This window comes from Pseudorasbora parva, chromosome 16, assembly GCF_024679245.1.
Source record: "Pseudorasbora parva isolate DD20220531a chromosome 16, ASM2467924v1, whole genome shotgun sequence".
Lineage (NCBI taxonomy): Eukaryota > Metazoa > Chordata > Actinopteri > Cypriniformes > Gobionidae > Pseudorasbora > Pseudorasbora parva.
The window spans coordinates 22,829,619-22,849,755 of NC_090187.1; the positions used below are offsets into that span (position 1 = coordinate 22,829,619).

At 39.8% G+C, this 20,137-nt stretch overlaps 1 protein-coding gene across 2 annotated transcripts in view; it reads left to right on the top strand.

Annotated features, from left to right (window-relative positions):
- The window catches only part of LOC137043336 (cholinesterase-like), a 42,751-nt gene extending 23,911 nt beyond the window's left edge, over positions 1 to 18,840 (top strand). The window contains exons 1-4 of one of the 2 annotated variants that reach the window (XM_067419592.1): positions 7,268 to 7,620; positions 7,929 to 9,467; positions 12,203 to 12,360; positions 18,504 to 18,840. In XM_067419592.1, the coding sequence (XP_067275693.1) occupies positions 7,592 to 7,620; positions 7,929 to 9,467; positions 12,203 to 12,360; positions 18,504 to 18,631 (1,854 nt within the window). In that variant the 5' untranslated portion in view covers positions 7,268 to 7,591 and the 3' untranslated portion in view covers positions 18,632 to 18,840. Of the gene's footprint in view, positions 1 to 7,267; positions 7,621 to 7,928; positions 9,468 to 12,202; positions 12,361 to 18,503 lie in introns of those variants that run through there. The other variant, XM_067419593.1, reaches the window with a different exon arrangement.
- Positions 18,841 to 20,137: the final 1,297 nt, after the last annotated feature.

The window sequence follows — 20,137 nt, forward strand, 5'->3', positions numbered from 1 at the left end:
CGATCCCCCATAGTACGGAGATTGGCTGTTGGAGTTTTGAGGCGATACAGCGAAACAGAGCGGAGGTTACGAGTGGCTGTTTGTGTGGTGAGGAGTTCCTTGAGATAGGAGGGAGCATCACCATGGATGCACTGGTGGGTAAGGAGAGAGATCTTGTACTCGATCCTGAACGACACAGGAAGCCAGTGGAGTGATTTTAGAATGGGGGTGATATGGTCGTATTTGCGCACCCTCATGAGGATCCTAGCAGCGCTGTTCTGAATACACTGCAGCCTCTGGAGATTTTTGCTAGGGATGCCAATAAGGAGCGCATTGCAGTAGTCCAGCCTGGAGGAGATAAAGGCATGGACAAGCTTCTCCGCATCAGCCAGCGATAGAATGGGACGAAGTTTGGCAATGTTTCTGAGGTGGAAGAAGGAGGTCTTACACAGGTGTTTGATGTGCGCTTCAAAAGTAAGCTGTGATTCCATTCTGACCCCCAGATTCGTGACTGAAGTGGAAAGAGGAATGACCTGATCAGAGAAAGCAATGCTGGTGATAACGGACTTCTGGACCTGAAGTGGAGTGCCGACTAGGATAGCTTCAGTTTTGGATATATATATATATATATATATAGAGAGAGAGAGAGAGAGAGAGAGAGAGAGAGAGAGAGAGAGAGAGAGAGAATTATCCCTAATGAAATTGTCTGTTTTGCCTTATTTTGACGGGTCATTGTAAAGGGGTTCGTAGATAGGAAAGAAGGATGCGGGAACCGGCGAACGTTCAACAACTTAAATTCAAAATAAATAAACAAAACGAAAGTAACGTGGGCAGCCCCTCACGGACGACTGCCCGCGCACACATAATAAAAAGCGGGCAGCTCCTCACACACACAACAAAACGTAAACAAAACATAACAAAGTCCAGGCCTGGTCGTCTCTCGTCTTCCACAGTCGTCGCGCCTCCTTTTAAGTTTAACCACTTAAACTCCATGGACCCTGTACATCAGGGCTATTCAAATCTTACCCTGGAGGGCCAATGCGGTGCAGAGTTTAGCTCCAACCCTAATCAAACACACCTGAACTTGCTAATCAATGTCTTCAAGATCATTAGAAAATCACAGGTGGGTGTGTTTGATCAGGGTTGGAGCTAAACTCTGCTCTACATTGGCCCTCCAGGGTAAGATTTGAATAGCCCTGCTGTACATGGTCGGGAATGACATTGTCCTGTATATACTTTCAATTTTAAATGTGTGTGGAGGAGCTATGATGTTATATGTGGTATAATTTGACATCTTAGAGTCTCTACTTTCTAGAGATATGCATCATTTTGGCATTTGTTTTACACAAAGTAATGTATTTACACTAAATTACTCTGGTGCCATTTCCGCCTGGATTTGGCCTACCCAAATTGAAAAGCCTCCCATACACACATACAGAGGTCTAGGTTCAAAATGTTGGTGTCATTTTATAGGAAACCCTTTAAAGTTATATAAAACACTGCTAAAAGTCCCTTTATCCCTTTAGATCATTTGAATAAATCTTGCATACAACATGACACAGACAAACTTATTTTTTTTCCGGGGGGGGGGGGGGGGGGGATTATTACAGCTTAGACAACTTACATGTTTATGGCTTTTAGCAGTGTTTTATGTAACTTTAAAGGGTTTCCTGTAAAATTACCCTTAACATGTTGAATTTAGTCCACTGTATTTGTATATGGGAAGCTTTTCAATTTGGGTAGGCCAAATCCAGGCGGAAATCCCAAAAAAAACGCCTTGGAGTTTAAGTAGTTTAACACTCGCCACCGGCCCGCTCTCATGGCTCCTTGCCTCACTGCTTGCCACATACCCCCATCGGCCCTTGCAGGCCGGGGGGTACTCCTGAGACTCTGTGCGGGGGTGATCACTGCGACCGCGGCACCTGGTGTAAGGACAAAGAGGCAAGAGAAACGGAGCCAGGAGCACGAGGAGCTACAGAACGAGAAAGGGGAGAGAGGAAAAAAAAATAAAAAATTATGGTCCGGTTCCCCGACACACTGCCATTCGGCCCTCAGCCAGCCGAGAGATTCTTCCTTGTGGTGCTATACAGTGGTACAGGACACCTGGTGGTTGGCTCGATCCTCCTCCACCCCCTGGTGGCTGGAGGTGGCTCCTCCTGCCGAGGGCAGTCGGCAGCGAGTTCCGCGTTCCCTGCTCGTCCCCATCACGGCGGATGGCAGGAGACTCCGGCTCACTGCAATCGCCAGCAACTCCTCCACTCCCTCCCAGACGGCAACCACCCCACCTCGACCCAGGGGCACAGCAGCGAGCTCTCCGTCCCACCTCTTTACTCGCTCCACACCGCTTCGGCAGCCACTCGCGGCGGTCTTCATCTATCTGTGCTGCCCGACCTCCTCAGCACTGCAATCCCCCTTCCTCTCGGGTTTCGGCACCAATGTAACGGGGTTCGTAGATGGGAAGGAAGGAGATGGGAACCAGCAAACATTCAACAACTTTAATCCAAAATAAATAGACAAAACAAACGTAACGCACACACACAACAAAACATGAACAAAACTCAACGTAAATTCCAGGCCTGGTCCTCTCTCATCCTTTACTGGTGTAGCGCTCCTTATGCCTCCGAGCTCCCTCATGAGTGGACTCGAGACCGTTGTGTCTCGCAGGTGATACTTTCGCAATCACGTCCCCAGTCTCGCTCGCTCCTCCCATGTCTCTCGCTCGTCCACCTTGCCACAGTCATGAATAGTAATGTGGAGTTCTGCTCTGATGTGGCGTTTCACTGCTGCTCATTTCAGTAGTTCACAATGACAGCTAACACATCTCTACTGTCCACCATGATAATAGAGAGATATGACATCCAAACTTATATGTTTGAGCCTGTTTCTGGCGAAAATGCAGATTTTGAGTAACAACCAATTGTTTTGAGATTGAACATGGACGCTTCTGAGTGGTAAGTTTATTTTCAGTAAGAACCTGCAAAGCGTAACTGTTACATTAATACTAGAACTTCAGCATAAACAATAACTAGCTTATAGCATTAACCCATAACGTCAGAAGTTACAACTTTGTTTTACGCATTGTGAAAACATTTTAATTATTGTAATGCATCACCATATGATTTTACAATGATAGATTCTTGACTTTGAATCACAAACTCTAAACAGCGAACTGAGTAGCGTGTAAATGTGTTGTTTGTAGGGATTGGCGTATCTACGGGTGTATTTTGTATATTTATATGATAACAATGGCAGGAAATAATATTAACCTTTGTCATTTGATATTTGTCATACTATTAAGTTATGTATGCTAGTTACTTAGCATTAGCAATTAATTAAATAGTTTCCTATTGTTACTGTACTAGAATCTTGCATTTGATCTAAACAACATAGGGTAAATGATTGTTAAGTTTGTTTCACTAAGAAGCTTTAAATGTAATCAATAATTGTTTTTGAAAGTCAAGAAGTGGATAATATCACCACTTACTTTTTGTGGGAATATAGTTGGTATCAGACACTGAGCAAAGCCTGCTTGACATTGTCCCAGGTTAGAAAACTGTCCATGGTGAAATGGACTGAGCAAACTAACTATTACTTTGAATTAAATCTGATAATACAGTGCTTCCATAAAGTGTTCACAGCGCTTCACTTTTTCCACATTTTTTTTTTTTATGTTACACCCTTATTCCAAAATGGATTAAATTCACATTTATTTTCCTCAATTCTACAAACAATACCCCTAATGACAATGTGAAAAGTTTGTTTGAAATCTTTGTAAATCTATAAAAAAAAAATTAAACAAGTAAAATCACAGCCTTTGCTTGATACTTTGTTGAAGCTCCTTTGGCAACAATTAGAGCCTTGAGTCTTTTTGAGTATGAAGCTTCAAGTTTGGCACACCTCTTTTTGATCAGTTTCTCCCATTCTTCTTTGCAGGACCTCTCAAGCTATATCAGGTTGGATGGGGAGCATTGGTGCACAGCCATTTTCAGATCTCTCCAGAGATGTTCAATCGGGTTCAAGTCTGGGCTCTGGCTGGGCCACTCAAGGACATTCACAGAGTTGTCTCATAGCCAGTCCTTTGTTATCTTAGCTGTATGCTTAGGGTCAATGTCCTGTTGGAAGACAAAACTTCGCCCCAGTTTGAGTTCCAGAGCTCTCTGGAGCAGGTTTTCATCAAGGATGTCTTTATTGCTGCATTCATCTTTCTTGCATAGTTCCTGTTGCTAAAAAACATCCCCACAGCTTGATGCTGCCCCCACCATGCCAGGAATTGGCCAGGTGATGATGAGCTGTGCCTGGTTTCATCCAGTCATGACACTTGCCATTCAGTCCAAATAGTTCAATCTTTGTTTCATCAGACCATATAATTTTGTTTCTCATGGTATGAGAGTCCTTCAGGAGACGTTTGGCAAACTCCAGGGCTGGCTGTCCTGTGCCATCTGGCCACTCAACCATGCAGGCCTGATTGATGGAGTGCTGCGGAGATGGTTGTTCTTCTGAAAGGTTAACCTCTGTCCACAGAGAAACGCTGGAGCTCTTTCAGACTGACCTTTGGGTTCTTGGTCAACTCTCTGGCTAAAGCTGGGCATACACTGTGCGATTTCTGTGTTTCAGCAAGGTTACCTACTCACACTGTAGATCGCATGCGATGCAAAGCCAAAGGTCACAACTGACCGTCGAGCGCGACTTGTCTGCTCACACTGTACGGGTGAAAAATGCGCAATAAAACCCCCATGCCTTGATGCGACGATAGAACATCCTGTATTATAGAGATAGCCTATAAAATGCATCACCTATCGATATCAAGAGGATTTAGAATTTATGTATAAAATTATTATTATTATTATTATTATTATTATTATTAGAGTAGCCTAGGCCTACTTTTATTATTAAATTGATATTACATTAATTTGCACCCCCCCCCCACCAACAATTTCATAATGCATAACCGACACACTGCATAATATAATAATAGATTACTCCTCACTATTTAAAAACATTTAGCCCGATTAAACAAGGAACTATTGGTCTATAATTAATGTCCGGACACTGCAATAATGTCAGTCTCAATGAAAAGTAAGAGCAGATGTATCTAAAAACAACTTGTTTGACACGGAATGGGCCTACTTCTCTTCTATTTTTTTTTTTCTCACAATATGGACCAAAAGAAATATAAAGAAAATAAATTAAGACAATAGGCTACATTATCAGCATGTTGAATAAGATTAATCTCTCGTTGTCTGAGAATATGCGCCGAAATTGCTTGTCAGATTTCACTTTCTGTTGGGAATAATTGACTGGGTTTGAGACTACTGACTCGCGTTCATTAATTAAAACGGGAAAAGAAAAAGAAAGAAGAAAAAAAGGACAACATGACATTGTGTCAAGATGGACAATGGTTCCCATTTCCCATCATAATAAGATTAAGTAGGCTAATAAATAAATAAATAAATAAAGTGTGAACGTAAATTTAGGCTAGCCCTAAATAAAAAAAAAAATTAAAAAAAAAGATTAAACTTCTGTTTTCACGTAGGCGCAGTGAGGAAAAATAAGGCAATCAGTTTGTGGTTTTGCTTCAGCTGCACGATAACCTCACGAGGGGCGACCGTAATTTCATCTGACCATCCGATTCCCGATCGTGAGAGGTTTGTTGCCTCTCGTTTCCCCCTCTAAACTGCACACTTCACGACAAACGAACCACGATAAACGTGAAAATCGGCACGACCCAAAAAAAAGAGTCAGAGTCAGAGTCAGATTCAGAATTCAGCTCGAAATCAGAAAGAAAATCGCACAGTGTATGCCCAGCTTAAGGCTGTTCTCCGAGGGAGCATGCACTGTTAACTCTGAGGCCTTATGTAGACAGGTGTGTGCCTTTCCAAATCATTTCCAATCGACTGAATTTACCACAAGTGGTCTCCAATCAAGCTGAAGAAATATCTCAAGGATTATCAGTGGAATCAAGAGCACCTGAGCTCATTTTTGAGTGTCATGGCAAATACTTATGTACATGTGATTTTTCTCTCGTTTTTTATTGTTGTTTTTTTATTTTATAAATTTGCAAAGATTTTAAACAAACATCTTTCATGTTGTTATTATGGGGTATTGTTTGTAGAGTTGAGGGGAAAAATATAGATTTAATCCATTTAGGAATAAGGCTGTACCATAACAAAATGTGGAAAAAGTGAAGCTCTGTGAATCATTTCTGGAGGCACTGTAGATGAACACCAACCGGGCCTGTTGACAGTTTTGTTCTCTGGGAAGGGTATGAAAAGTAACATTTATTCCCATGATCTGCCATTTCCCCTATTCTCGCTTGCCGCTTGTTTTTCACAATACTTGCAGAACTTCCGATAATTCGGGTGTGCAGTTCCGCCTAGCCTTGAACATGAGCTGGCATATGCAAATGTTGGGGGTGTACATATTAATGATCCTGACTGTTGAGATTTACCTATTTGTCCATGGTGTTTTTCATGCATGAGATTTACACATGAAGGATGAAGCAACGGTGTTTAAGACTCACTGTATGTAATTTCCTTGTACTGAACTCTTGTTCCATCTAGGGCACCTTTAAAGACCTCTGTGACTTTTAATCAATTTAATGTCTTACAGAATACAAGTAGTAATGTATTAAAAACAACAAGAACAACAAAAAACCTACTAATCCCGAACATGTACTGCACTGTTTGAAGAGAGGTGTGCGATTACTTTTCTAAACCATCAGACTTTCAATTTTCACCTGGACAAAAAAATCCCATGGATCCCATAAATTAGCACATCTAGGGACCATAGTACCATAGAGACTTTCGAAGTGGGCTTCTTTGAACATTAGCTTCAGAAAATTTAAAAAAAGTTTCTCAGTCTTTGTCAATTAAGTATTCAACATTTCACATGCTAGTCCAGACAGACTAATACATTTTCAGATGCTCATATTGCTTTTTATGAGATAAAAAAAGGATTTCTAATGTTTGTGTGAGATTAGGAGATCTCATTTCATCACAGCATCAAAGAGGAGGCAGAAGTAGAAATTCGCACCACTGTTAAGAGACAGAAAAACTGCTTGGTTTTGAGGAAACAAACACTTTTGTAAATTAATTTACCACATCATCAACAACAGTCCCGATGTGCCAGCCCTGAAGCTGTCCTGTCACTCTTGAAGCTGCTCTGTATGGGGCATTTTCTACTTAAGGAAAGTAGTTCTTCTCAATAACGTGGAAGCTCAGTCTTCTGGGTCAATCTGTCTAGTTCAGGCAGGCCATATTAATCAAGCAGGATTTACCCACTATCACAACAAGCAATCAGGGTGTCTAATTTTAGAAATTGTGGGATTTTTTTTGCACTTGGAGCAGAGTAATCTGTAGAAGGGTTGAAGGGGTTGTTGGGTGTCTCATCATACTGAATGAGTCATAGAGAGCATTTTGATTGTCTGAGCTTTCCTCTCCATCTGGAGTAAGCTGAAACCGAGGTGTCATTAATAGCTGTCTGACTGTCTCTGCTGACTCCTGCCTTACTCGTGTAGCCATGTAATGTCACAATATGCTGTTTTGTAATAGGGGAGAGCCAACCTTTATCCAACCAAAAATATAATGTTGTGACATCATCATGCTTTGTTATTATGTATTTGGGGTCCTGGAGACTCAAGAGGTATGTGTACACATTTTGACATTAACTTAATTTTCCCATCATATTATTATTCCAGTAATTTAATTTAACTTAATTTAAAAATGACATAGAAACTGTATTTTTTGTTTTGTTTTGTTTTTTGTTGCTGTTTTTTTTTTTCAAGTAGAAATGTGCTTTAAAAAAATGTGCTATCAATTTGGTTATAATCTGTTCTTGTAAGTTTCAAACAAATGCTTCAGTTTTAAACATGCTGTTTTTTAATATAGTCTCTGAAACAACATTTTGATTGCTGAAGCTGATTTTGATCTCCTTTTGATTTTATTCATCAGCCTTGAAGACACAATGATGGGCATTCACATTAGATCTACTTTGCCAGTTCTGGCTTTTTTGTTCGTCCAACCGGTAGCAGGGCAAGATGAACTGATCATCTCCACTGACAAAGGCAAAGTCAGAGGACTAAGGCTTCCTGTGCCAGGAGGTTCAGAGTACGTGGATGCCTTCCTTGGGATCCCCTATGCCAAGCCTCCATTAGACCTGCTTCGATTCAAACGACCAGAGCCTGCTGAGGTGTGGAATGGGATACGAGGTGCCGCCCAGTACTCCAATTCCTGTGTCCAGGAACTGGATACACTGTACCCAGGATTCCCTGGAGCTGAGATGTGGAATTACAACACAAGGATTAGTGAAGACTGTCTGTACCTCAATGTATGGACTCCCTCAATAAACTTCCAGAACCAAGCCAAACCCTTGGTCCCAGTTATGGTGTGGATCTATGGTGGAGGCTTTACCACAGGTACTGCTTCCCTGGATGTGTACGATGGCCGTTTTCTCAGCCAGTCGCAACAAGTTGTGGTGGTGTCCATGAACTACAGGGTAGGAGCATTGGGTTTCCTAGCTCTACCTGAAAGTAAGAGTATTAAAGGTAATGCTGGTCTATTTGACCAACGCCTGGCTCTAAGCTGGGTGTCAAAAAACATTGCTGCTTTTGGGGGGGATCCATCCTCTGTAACTTTATTTGGGGAGAGTGCTGGTGCTTGCTCTGTGGGACACCATTTGCTTTCGCAGGGCAGCCATGGCCTGTTCACCCGTGCAATTCTCCAGAGTGGCAGTCCCAATGCCGTGTGGGCGACTGTGGAGCCAGCTCAGGCCTGGAACCGTTCTTTGACTCTGGCTCAGCTTCTGAACTGCCCACTTGGACTGGCTGTTGATGAAATGGAGGCTTGCTTAAGAGCAGTTGAACCTGAGAAGATAGTCAGTCTTCAATTCAATGTCGTTCCTGATCCCATGATAATAAGCGTACCCTTTCCGCCAACAGTGGATGGAGAATTTCTAATAGACATGCCTAGTGTCTTAATCCAGTCAGGACGTTTTCTGAAGACAGATGTTCTTTTAGGATTGAACAGAGATGAAGGGACATACTTCCTTGTATATGGTGCACCTGGATTTGGCATCCATAACCAGAGTCTTATCAATCAAGACCAGTTCCTCACAGGTATAACCTTAGGTCTCCCTGGTTTCAGTGACATAGCCAGAGAAGCAGCTGCTTTTCAGTATACTGATTGGACAGATGAGCAGTGCAAGTCAAAAAACAGAGAAGCCCTAGGCTGGTTGGTGGGCGACCACTATTTTTCATGCCCCTTACTGGATTTTGCTCGTAGGTATGTTGAGAGTGGTGGCAGTGCCCGATTGTTCCTCTTTAACCATCGCTCCAGCGTCAACCCCTGGCCTAGATGGATGGGTGTAATGCACGGGGATGAGATCCCATTTGTTTTTGGAATTCCTCTAAACCACACTTTTGCATTCTCAAATGAGGAGTCATCCATGAGTAGGAGGATAATGGAGCATTGGGGCAACTTTGCTCGAAGTGGGTAAGTGTAAATCTGACACAATCTACTGCATGAGCTTCTATCCTAATTCACAGTGTTAAATCTGTCTTTATTTACTCACTCTCATGTCGTTACAAATAAGGTTTTTTTTCTCCTCCATTCACTGTCAGAAAAAAAAGTGAATTTTTTTTTTTTTTTACTTTTTCGGTGTACAACAGCTTGTCACTATAGCAGTAGCCTTAAAAAGGTTAGTTCACCCAAAAATATAATCAATTACTTACCCTCATGTCATTCGACACCCGTAAGAACTCCGATGGCTCAGAAAAGCCAAAATGGCCACAATGTAATTTTCTCTCTCAACGGCCACAATGTAATTGTGACCACACAAAAACTATTCTGGTCGCTTCATAAAATTATTGTAGAACCATTGTAGTGAGATGGGCTTTGTAACTATGTCTTTAGTGTCTTTTATTGGTCTTGAGAGAGAAAATTACATTGGAGTCAATGGAGGCCTTTCTGAGCCATCACAGTTCAACAAAGGTATCTTTATTTGAGTTACAAAGATGAACAAAGGTCTTATGGTTGTCGAAAAACATGAGGGTAAGTAATTAATGACAGAATCATTTTTTGGGGTGAACTAACTCTTTAATGGACAATTTTGTGCCTTTATTACATTTAGAGTACTACTATGATACTTTTATAGGTAAATAAGATACAACGAGGTCCCTTTAAGCATACAGTCTGTGTGACAAGCTACAGGTACAGTTGTAGGACACGATTTCTGATAAAGATAAAAGATAAAAAGAAGTTGCATATATTCACATATCGCTAATGCAGAAACAACACACCAAGTTTAATGTTGTCAATAATGTCAAACATCTACCATTTGCATGTTGCATGCCTAATAACAAAAGTGTGAATTAGGGCTTGAACAAAAATGTGTCTATTTGCATGGAATGTGTTGATTCTTTGCACTATTTATGTTAGCCAGGGATGGTGGCTCCTGGGCATGCTGGAAATTAGCCCTTAAAAAAAAAAAGAACAGAAGAATCTTTTAAACAGAGAAAGAATAAAAGGGTGCTCTGCACACTGTTAAAAAAAATGGCAAATCACAGCAGCACAACTTATATGCAGGAGCATCTGAAAAAAGCGACTCTGTCTGTTACATCAAAATGACTTGATGGCAGAGTAAGTATTTGGACTATTACAGTGAAATGGTACACAGCACTAGAATACAATTGTCAGTTTCATATTTTCTGCTTAATACAGCTGCGTTCATTCAGCATTCTACTTTTTATGAGCTGCCGTGGCTGCAAGGTGCAGCTCAAACATACTCTCTGCAACCAGTTACAAAGCACTTGTAGGTTACAAAGCACTTTTTTTGGTTATTTAAAAATCTAATGGATGAACTTGCATCCATTGGACTCATTTATTTAATTATGCGCTATTGTTACCTCTGTGGTTTATTAGAATGCGGTTGTGACTTCCGCTGTTTGTTCATACAGCTGAATGAACATATTCAAGCAGCTACTTTAATTTCTGACTGAACAAAAATATTGCACATCCCAAAAAGTGAGCGTGAATGCAGCCATAGTAAACACTTTTCCTAATTAGGCCTACACTGCATGATTAGGTAAAGGTTCATACATAGATTGGTTATGGTTATTATTTATTGGTGAATTATTGGTTATTATTTATCTGTAAATTAACCAAATGATTAATCAACTATTCAGAAAATGGGACAGATTATACAGATTATTTAACTGGGAGGAAATAAATAATTGCTAGATTAATCGTTTGAAAAAATAAAATAAAAATTGTTCCAGCCCTAGTGTGAATTAGTCTTGAAAGCTATGACATTTCGGTCTGATAAAAAAAAAAAAAAACACTCATGTGACTTAACATCATATGAGTTGTGGTGGTCAAAACTGTTGAAACATCTGACAGGGTTTTCTGTCTTTCACTTCTTGGAAAAATATCATTGTACACATTCTGGATATTTGTTTGCCACAGAACATAAAAAAAATATATATATAACATTGTAAGGTGACAAATGACAAATTTTCTTTCTTGAACATCCTATTCTTTTAATACTAAGAATGGCATACTCTAATTTTTATTTACAAGATGTATATGTATTTGTATATATTTACTATAAAGAATTAGGGAATTGTTTCTATGTATCTCTGAGAAATGTATTAACCAGTGTAAATTTGGAGAAGTTTAATCCATAATATCTTGATAAGACGGGCTTTCATCAGCTCACACTTTTTCAGTTGATGTGTAAAAAAACAAAACAAGTCTTGGAGGTGGCAGGCTAGTGTTGATTATCATCCTCATTTGTTTGGTATAAATTATGGAGAGGCAGAAACTTAATTGTGGCTGGGAGCGAGCTTAGTTTCTTTCAGTTAACACTTCATACACTTTTCACAAGGGGAATGACACAATGCTAATATATCAATGAACATGATCAGTAAGCTGGATCACAGTGGAACACGCTGAAGTTTATCTTTTCCTGAAATGGGCAGATTCGCTTAAGAAAAGTATCGGATGCAATTCCTGAAATGGCTTGTTTTGAAGGCTTTGCTGGGATTGTGCATTAAGATTCAAAGCTACTTCTGGTAAAGGACTGCAAGGCATTCTTTACAAGAGTGTGTAAACGTCGTAGCTATTAAGTCAGTTGTTGAATTGTTTTGGGGGAAAAAAATGTATTGATGTGACTTGACGCTATACATAAAACTTGCCTTTCAGTTGATTTTCCTGGCTTGATGTTTCAGGGATCCGAGTGTGGAGGGAGCAGATTGGCCGCCATTCACGCTGGAACATCAGCAGTATGTCACGCTTAACACTGGCCTGTCACAAACACTCCGGATGCTCAGGGCCCAGCAGTGCAAGTTCTGGGACAGTTTCCTGCCAAAACTGCAGTATGTCACAGGTGAGAGTCACGGAATGAGAACAACCGTCCACCCACACCACATAAACAAAAGAAATCATGACATGCTCGCTTCTGCTTGTCTCTTCAGCTCTGCCTGGCCAGCACACGTGTCATCGTCTAGTCTCTTGAGGGCACCTGTAGTGTAGACCCGGCCAGCTAGTGGAGCTAAATGTGGGACTGGAGCTGCTTGAGTGTTTCAGAAGCACAGCAATTATTTACCTTTACCTTTTTGCATTTGGTATATGCACTTATCCTATGCAACTTGGATTGCATTAAATCCAAGATCATGGGTTTGAGCTACATGAATGCTAGTAGATTAATATACTATACAATTAGATTATTATACTTCGATAACTATTTTAATGTACTTTTATATTGTTGTACACATTTAAATGAAGTGTATGTAAGATTGTGGCCAAAACTGGTACTGCAATCACTTTCAAACGACTGCTGAGCCATGTATACCCCTCCCCCCGGATACCGAATCACTGCTGACTTTGTGATTGGTAGATAGGTGGAGGGTGGAGCTTAAGGCCAAAACATCAACATCAGTTGAGGGCTGCAACAACAACTTTTAAAGGACAATATCCTGGCTAGACTATAGTCAGTGATAGAAGTATTTGAAATTAACATGATTTCTTAATGTCTAGTGATATGTCAGGGCCATTTTATGATTCATTGAGACATTTCTTACATACAGTTCCTTTAAAATTTCATGAAGAAAATGTGAGCACTTACCTGCTGGAACATTTGGTTATCTGCAAAAATCTGCACCGATAGATTTTCTCTGTTGGCTCCATTGCTGGAATGGCTGAGAAGGATCCGCCATCATTATACCATACGAGAACGGCCTCTAGAGGTGAAATCACTGACGCCTCCTGGAGTTTTTGACATTTTTGGACCCGTTTTGTCATTCGTCAGGTGGAAAAACTTAAGCCTGCAAAGTAATAACAAACCTATCCTCAGCAAGCCAAGCCGAATATGGGAAATTTTCCCTCAGCACACACCAGTAATTCTATTTCGGCTTGTATGAACTAAACTGTGATACCCAGGTTTGATAGAAATGCTTTATATCTAACCAGAAATAGCCTGTCACTATCTTAAGTTTTTCATAGTTGCTCTTTTTATTTTGTCATTCCATTTGCATGACAAAATAAAACGAGTAGAATGATTTGGCCTACAATCCAGAAGCTTGAGACTGAAATGTACGCTTTCCTCAAAAGCTGTTTTGTCCCCGCCATGGATAGCAAGTACTTGTGTCTAACATGTTCAGAATGTATTCATAAGGACACATGGATAATGGAGATGTTGCTGAATTGGTGCTAATGTAAAACGCTATGTATTTAAATTCAGTGTAAATGGGTTTGAATGCTTTAGTCTTGGCTGTGAATCCATTTTATCCATTATACAGGTGTCCCTGCTTTCAGGATGTTTTTAGGTATAGTAGGTTTGATATTCTATAGTGAGTATTCTGCTAAAGGTTCAACAGTGGAAGGCAGGCTATTTGAAGAGAAAATGAAGAGTGTTCCCCTGTAGTTCCTCGCTCATTTAAACCTTTTTCAACCAAACGTGTAGCTTGTGGTCTGTGTCTAGCCCTGCGGTGAGAGACGTGTGCTTTTAAGTGCGTTACTAAACATAAGATGGGAGAGCAAGTCACGGCATTATGTACTGGAAGCGGTTGCTTGTACGTTTGTATATTTAAACAGCTTTTGGCACACTTAAAATCATCTTGTAAACCCTGGGCTGCCTTTACAGCTGTCATTACTGGTTAAAGCAATGAATATAGACTGATGCTTTTAATCTGCTTTTTGGAGGTCTTTGCAAGGTGACGCTCAACAGTCTTGCATCTGTAAACTCTCGAAGTTCTGGCTGGCTGTCAGTATCATCGGTGGTAGAAAACGGAAGAGAATTGGAGTTCCAGGTAGTGCGACCGTAGGGAGCAGAATTGAATTTGACACTGAAATGGAATGAATCGATTCTGATTTGAGTCTAGGTGAAGAAGTAGCCTTGTCTTGTTTATGTACTAGAGGTCAGGCGCCAGTGACTGCGCATACAAATGCACATATGTGCAAATTGAATTATTGTCACTGCGGGCAGTGTGCAGTCTCCCTGGCGCTTGTGACGGCAAAGCCATTCCCAGAGGATTCGCTACCTCGCCTACTCTTTTGAGACTGCAACGCTTGTGCACAAACAAGGTTTTTTTTTTTTTATGTCATACAAATGAAGAAACTTGATCAACTCAGCTCATGAATATTAATTGGTGACACAGCATCCAGTCGTAGTAGCTGATTTGCTGAAAGGCCTGTGAGTGGGATCAGGTCTACATGGTAAACCCCATTTGGCTCCTGCTTTTATACCAAACGCTAGTCTGGAGAGTAAACAGTGATTTATGGAGTCTGAGCCAAGTCGACGCCATAAACTTATTTCAGATACAATCACCCTGGAGCATCCTGGGATTAAGTGTCTTAATCAAGAGCACAACGCTGATAGCTCATGGCACGGCACTTGCAGGGATTGAACCGGCAGCCAGCTCTGAACATTAGCAATATAGCAGGAAGGAAATGCAGGTATTTGAAAACAGCTTGTTATTTGGGTCATATGCAGTACATTTTATGTCCCCATCATGCCTTAGCATATTAGATAAAATATTAAACTAAGTTTTTTTTTTTCTTTTTTTTTTTCACAATATCACAAACAAGTCTAGACAGGGTAAATAAAAATGTTAAAAACTAAACATTTAATCGCTTTATAATTGGTTTTTGTTTTTGAGTCTAAACCACTTTCCGTCCTGTCAGTCAGTCTTTTGTAAAATTCCTTTAATTAACATAAGCCAATTCCACAATGACATCATCCTTTAGTAAGTGACATTACATTTGGATTGAAAACATCACAAATGTATTAATGGATTTCATGTTTTCTTGCCATTGCATATAATCAAGTAATAATGTTTAAGTTCATATTTCTGAAAGTCAGGTATACTCTTTTATAGAAATAAATAAAAGATGAAAGCCCTATTTTCTGTTTAAAGTTATTGAGTTGAACAGTTACTGCATAACAGGAATGAATTATATGTTGCTTACGCTTTATATATATATATATATATATATATATATATATATATATATATATATATATATATATATATATATATATATATATATATATGTATATATATATATATATATATATATATATATATATATATATGTATATGTGTGTGTGTAGAGCACTTGTGCTTGAAAGTAAGGAAGCTAAAATAGTCACTTTTTAATAGCATTTTCAGCAGCGCTGAATGATCTGTAAAAATGCGATAAGTAATTTATGCTAATAATTTTTTTTTATTTCAATTTAAATAAATTATCAAGGCTGTTCAATTTAAAATGTCATTCTGCTTGAATAATGATTATTGTGGTATGCTGCTTAGAGAAGTTAGTCTTTAAAGGGATAGTTCTACTAAAAATTTTGCATGATGTGAAACACAACAATTGTTTTGATTTTGCATCTGAACATTTCAGATGCAATACGACAGGTTTTTGTAAATATATGAGAAAATGTGCCATAAAATTGTACATATACAAATTGTGTTTTATGGTGTCATACGTTTTACATTGAAGATGAAGAAGTATTCACCATCAGCGAATATTTCCAACATTGTTTATTTTGGTTTTCTGTTATTAAGGACAGTTGATAGTGTGCATATTGGAGCTGCACAATTCTGGATAAATTGAGAATCAAAATTATTTTGCTTTGTTTCAGAGATCACTATTATCCTATGATTCCGAACAAGCTAAACCCAAACGTAATTTACTAGGGTTCCTGACAAATGTTAATTACAATTACAATGTTTAATGAATGTGAATTTAAGGTGCACTATGCAACTTTCCGTCCGCTAGAGGGCGCCTATTCTAAACAAAGGCGTAGTTTGATGACGCCAAGTTTGAGCGCAGAATCTTGGGACATGTGGTCTTCATCTCACAGCCGGTGGAAAACAGGACTCGGGCAGAAATCATGTTCTTGGATGCGGTTATTAATGTTACTGTAGTATGAAGCAGAGCAGGACAGAGTGTTGTGGAGCTGAGCACGGCCGCTGGAGCAATTGTTATGCAGACACGGCTCGTGAGCACCGGGACTTTTATTATGACGGGACACAGTCGCCGGGCGCCTGCAGTATTTCCGCTTTTCATGAGGTCAAGCAGCTCTGTTTATCATATTAGATACATTTAAGTGTGTTTAAAATGATGTTATGACGTTACTCTGTGTGTTCGCTCAGCGCTTCTGTGACATGTTCACACTGCTAAGAGAAAAGAGCTTCTGCCAAATAAAACCGAGGGTAACGCAGATAGGACGCGATTGACAGGCGACTCCCTCAAACGCTACGCTGAAACGTCCCGGGTCCTTGGTTAAAATAGCAATTTTCTCACAATTTACAAATAGTTGGAAACATTTGGGAAATTGTAAGTACTCAACTGAACAAAATATATAACACTGGCCTAGTGTTTTTTGGATATTTGCAAAAATACTACATAGTGCACCTTTAATAAAATAAAATAAAAATGGTTTGAATGAACGATTCAATGACGCATTCATCAATAGCCAACTTCACTTGTTTCATTGCAGGATGAATCTGCAATTTTTGAACGAATCTTGAATAATTCAATGACAAATACATTCTTTAACAGTCACTTGTCACCACCTGGAGGTGTAACAATGTAATCGATACAATCGTCATTTGAAGTGGCATGTTTCTTTCAAAAGGAGATTTTGATCGTGTTATTTTGGCCTGCGCTATCGTAGATCTCATTGTTTAAATCTGAACTATAAACCGTTATCACAGTTCTTCTATAATTTAATATGAATATTTGTAACACAGAACTAACGATACTGTGTGGTTGACTGTTTTGACTGTTTGTGAAGTTGTTTCATACTTATACATGACAACTGTTCTCTCTGGATCAGTGTCAGTGCATTGCGTTGCTTATATGAATGTCCCCCTGTGATTTTTGTCAAACGTTTAATAGTAGAGTTGTTACAAGATCTAATGCTACGGTATCTTGTGATATTAAAATTTTACGTTATTTCTTGACGAGATGAAAATTGTCTCGCGATTTCACCATGACAGGGCATGAGGGTTAGCCTGGATGCCAGCCGAACTTATCCCCGCCAACAACATTTTTAGGTCGGGCAGTTCAGTCTGGCCTCGATCCATAGAGGAGTAATTTATCCAGTAACAGTAACCGAAACAGTTTGGACCAATGAGATCATCAGGGCGGGGCTTTAGACGATGACGTACAGATGATAAACAGTAACATTATCATGCACGTCATCAAAGGGGCTTGGATTATATTTGTTCGAATCCTAAATGGAGAGAACCTTCACAATTTCTCTCAAAAATGATGATTATGTTGGTTAAGTACTCTGTGTATCGTTCAATTCAAGTCTATATGCACTTAATAAGACGTCACAACAACGTTGTGTTAAAAACAAAACAAAAAAACAACATTTATTTATTGTTATTTATACTGTTTTTATTTCTATGTTCAATCTGTGGAGAGAAGTTTAATTAGGAGGTCACACACAGAAGTGCTGGAAGCTCATAATTAATGTACAGTAAGGTCTGAAGAGACTCGTGTGAAATCATAGAGTATAGAAGCCTGTCAGTTGAGTTTGTGGCAAAACCTTTTTTACAGAGCTCGTATATTGTCGCCCTCGATTACTTAATGATTAATCGTGCAGCTCTCGTGCATATATTCAACAGGCCAAAGCACCGAGCAGAGCTTTGCATGTTTGATTGAGGTTTTGGTTATGCTCAATCGAAGTACAATATACAGCTTCATGATGAGAAAAATGTAAAGCAATTTATAACTTTCTCATTAGGGCTGTCACCACGATAATGCACGTATGCACCCCTGCAAAAACTCAAATGATGCGGGTACTGTTTCGGACTTCTAAATGTTTGTCTGGCCTAAATGGCTTCACTCATTTGCATTTTGAATCCAATATCCTTGTATCTCAAACTTGACCTGCCTCTCTCTCTCTCTCTCTCTCTCTCTCTCTCTCTCTCTCTCTCTCTCTCTCTCTCTCTCTCTCTCTCTCTCTCTCTCTCTCTCTCTCTCTCTCTCTCTCTCTATCTCTCTCTTCTGTAGTGAGTATTGATGAAGTGGAGTTCCAGTGGAAGTCTCAGTTCCACCGCTGGCTTTCTTACATGCTGGACTGGAAGAATCAATTTAACGACTATGCCTCTGTCAAAAAGCAACAGTGTGAAAACCTTTAATGTCTGACTACATTTCCCCAAAAGCAGCCCATGCAGTGCACTTTACTACTTCAGAAAGCTTTAGAAAGCCAGAGCCCATATGTATAAAAAGAGGAAAGAGCTTCTGTGGATTCTATATCTTCTCAACATGGTGCCTTGTTGCTTCCTCCTTAAAGCGATAGTTCACCCAAAAATGAAAATGTGATGTTTATCTGCATACCCCCAGGGCATCCAATATATAGGTGACTTTGTTTCTTCAAAAGAACACAAATGAAGATTTTTAACTCCAACCGCTGCAGTGTGCCAGTCGAATAATGTATGTAAATGGTAACCCATGAGTATGAGAATTATGAGAGTAAAAAAAGCATGCGCATAGGAGTTTATATTGAACCCTGCGGCTAGAGATGACACATTGATGTCTTAAGACATGAAATGATGGGGTTGTGCAAGAAACCAAACAGTATTTACGGTATTTTTGGATTAATTTTTTGAACCTCTAATATGCTACTATGTTCAACAGCTGGTGTTCACGATCTGGCATAGTTTAAACACGTGCTCTCTGGCGCGGATGTACATCAGATTGAGTTTTATACTTATACTCTCATGTTTTACCATTCACATGCATTATATATGACTGACAGACTGCAACGGTTGGAGTTAAAAATCTTTGTGTTCTACTGAAGAAACAAAGTCACCTACATCTCAGATGCCCTGGGTGTAAGCAGGTAAAATTTAAACTTTACATTTTTGGTTGAACTATCCCTTTAAGTCATTTTATGGAAGATAATTGCTATTTTGGGAACTCCAAAAATGGGTCCATCATATCACAGTATTTGAGTAAAGCCCCTTTCACACTGCGATTCCGGCAAATACACGGATAATGCGACGCGGCATTTGTTCCCGGACCGCTAGATTTGGTCGATTCACACAGCCAGCGAAATACCGTAATATGTGCGCTTTCACACACAACGCTTAACGGTCCCGGGTCGAGTTGACACGTGACATCCGGATGTGACGTATAATGGCGAGCGATCTCAGCTTCAGCGCGGATAGTAAGGAGCTCCGTGGTCTTGACTTGTGTCCAGTTTGCGCACATTTCTGCTTGTTTAATTTTAGTTTCTTTTGTATACGAACACTCTCTGCGTTTAAAACACTGACTAGCTCTTCTGGCATTGCAGGGTTGTATTATTGAAAAAAACAAGCTCTATGAGTCGCACAATAACTACGTACACGTTGCGGCATTAGTTTCGGCTTTTGTTCACACAGCGCTCGTCCCGGGTCGAATACCACAATATTACTAGGTCCCCGACCCGTGTCGAATTCGGTAATCAATTCCGGGACGTGGTTGCTTTCACACAGAAGGCGACCCGGCAATGTTCCGGGAATATTGTGGGTCCGACGTGCAGTGTGAAAGGGGCTTAAGTGTTTTTGCTTGACACAAGAACAATATTCTTTATAAGCAGTAATTGTTCATGGTAGTATTTGTTGTACTGCTAGTTTTAATTGAGAAAAAATATATAATGGGAA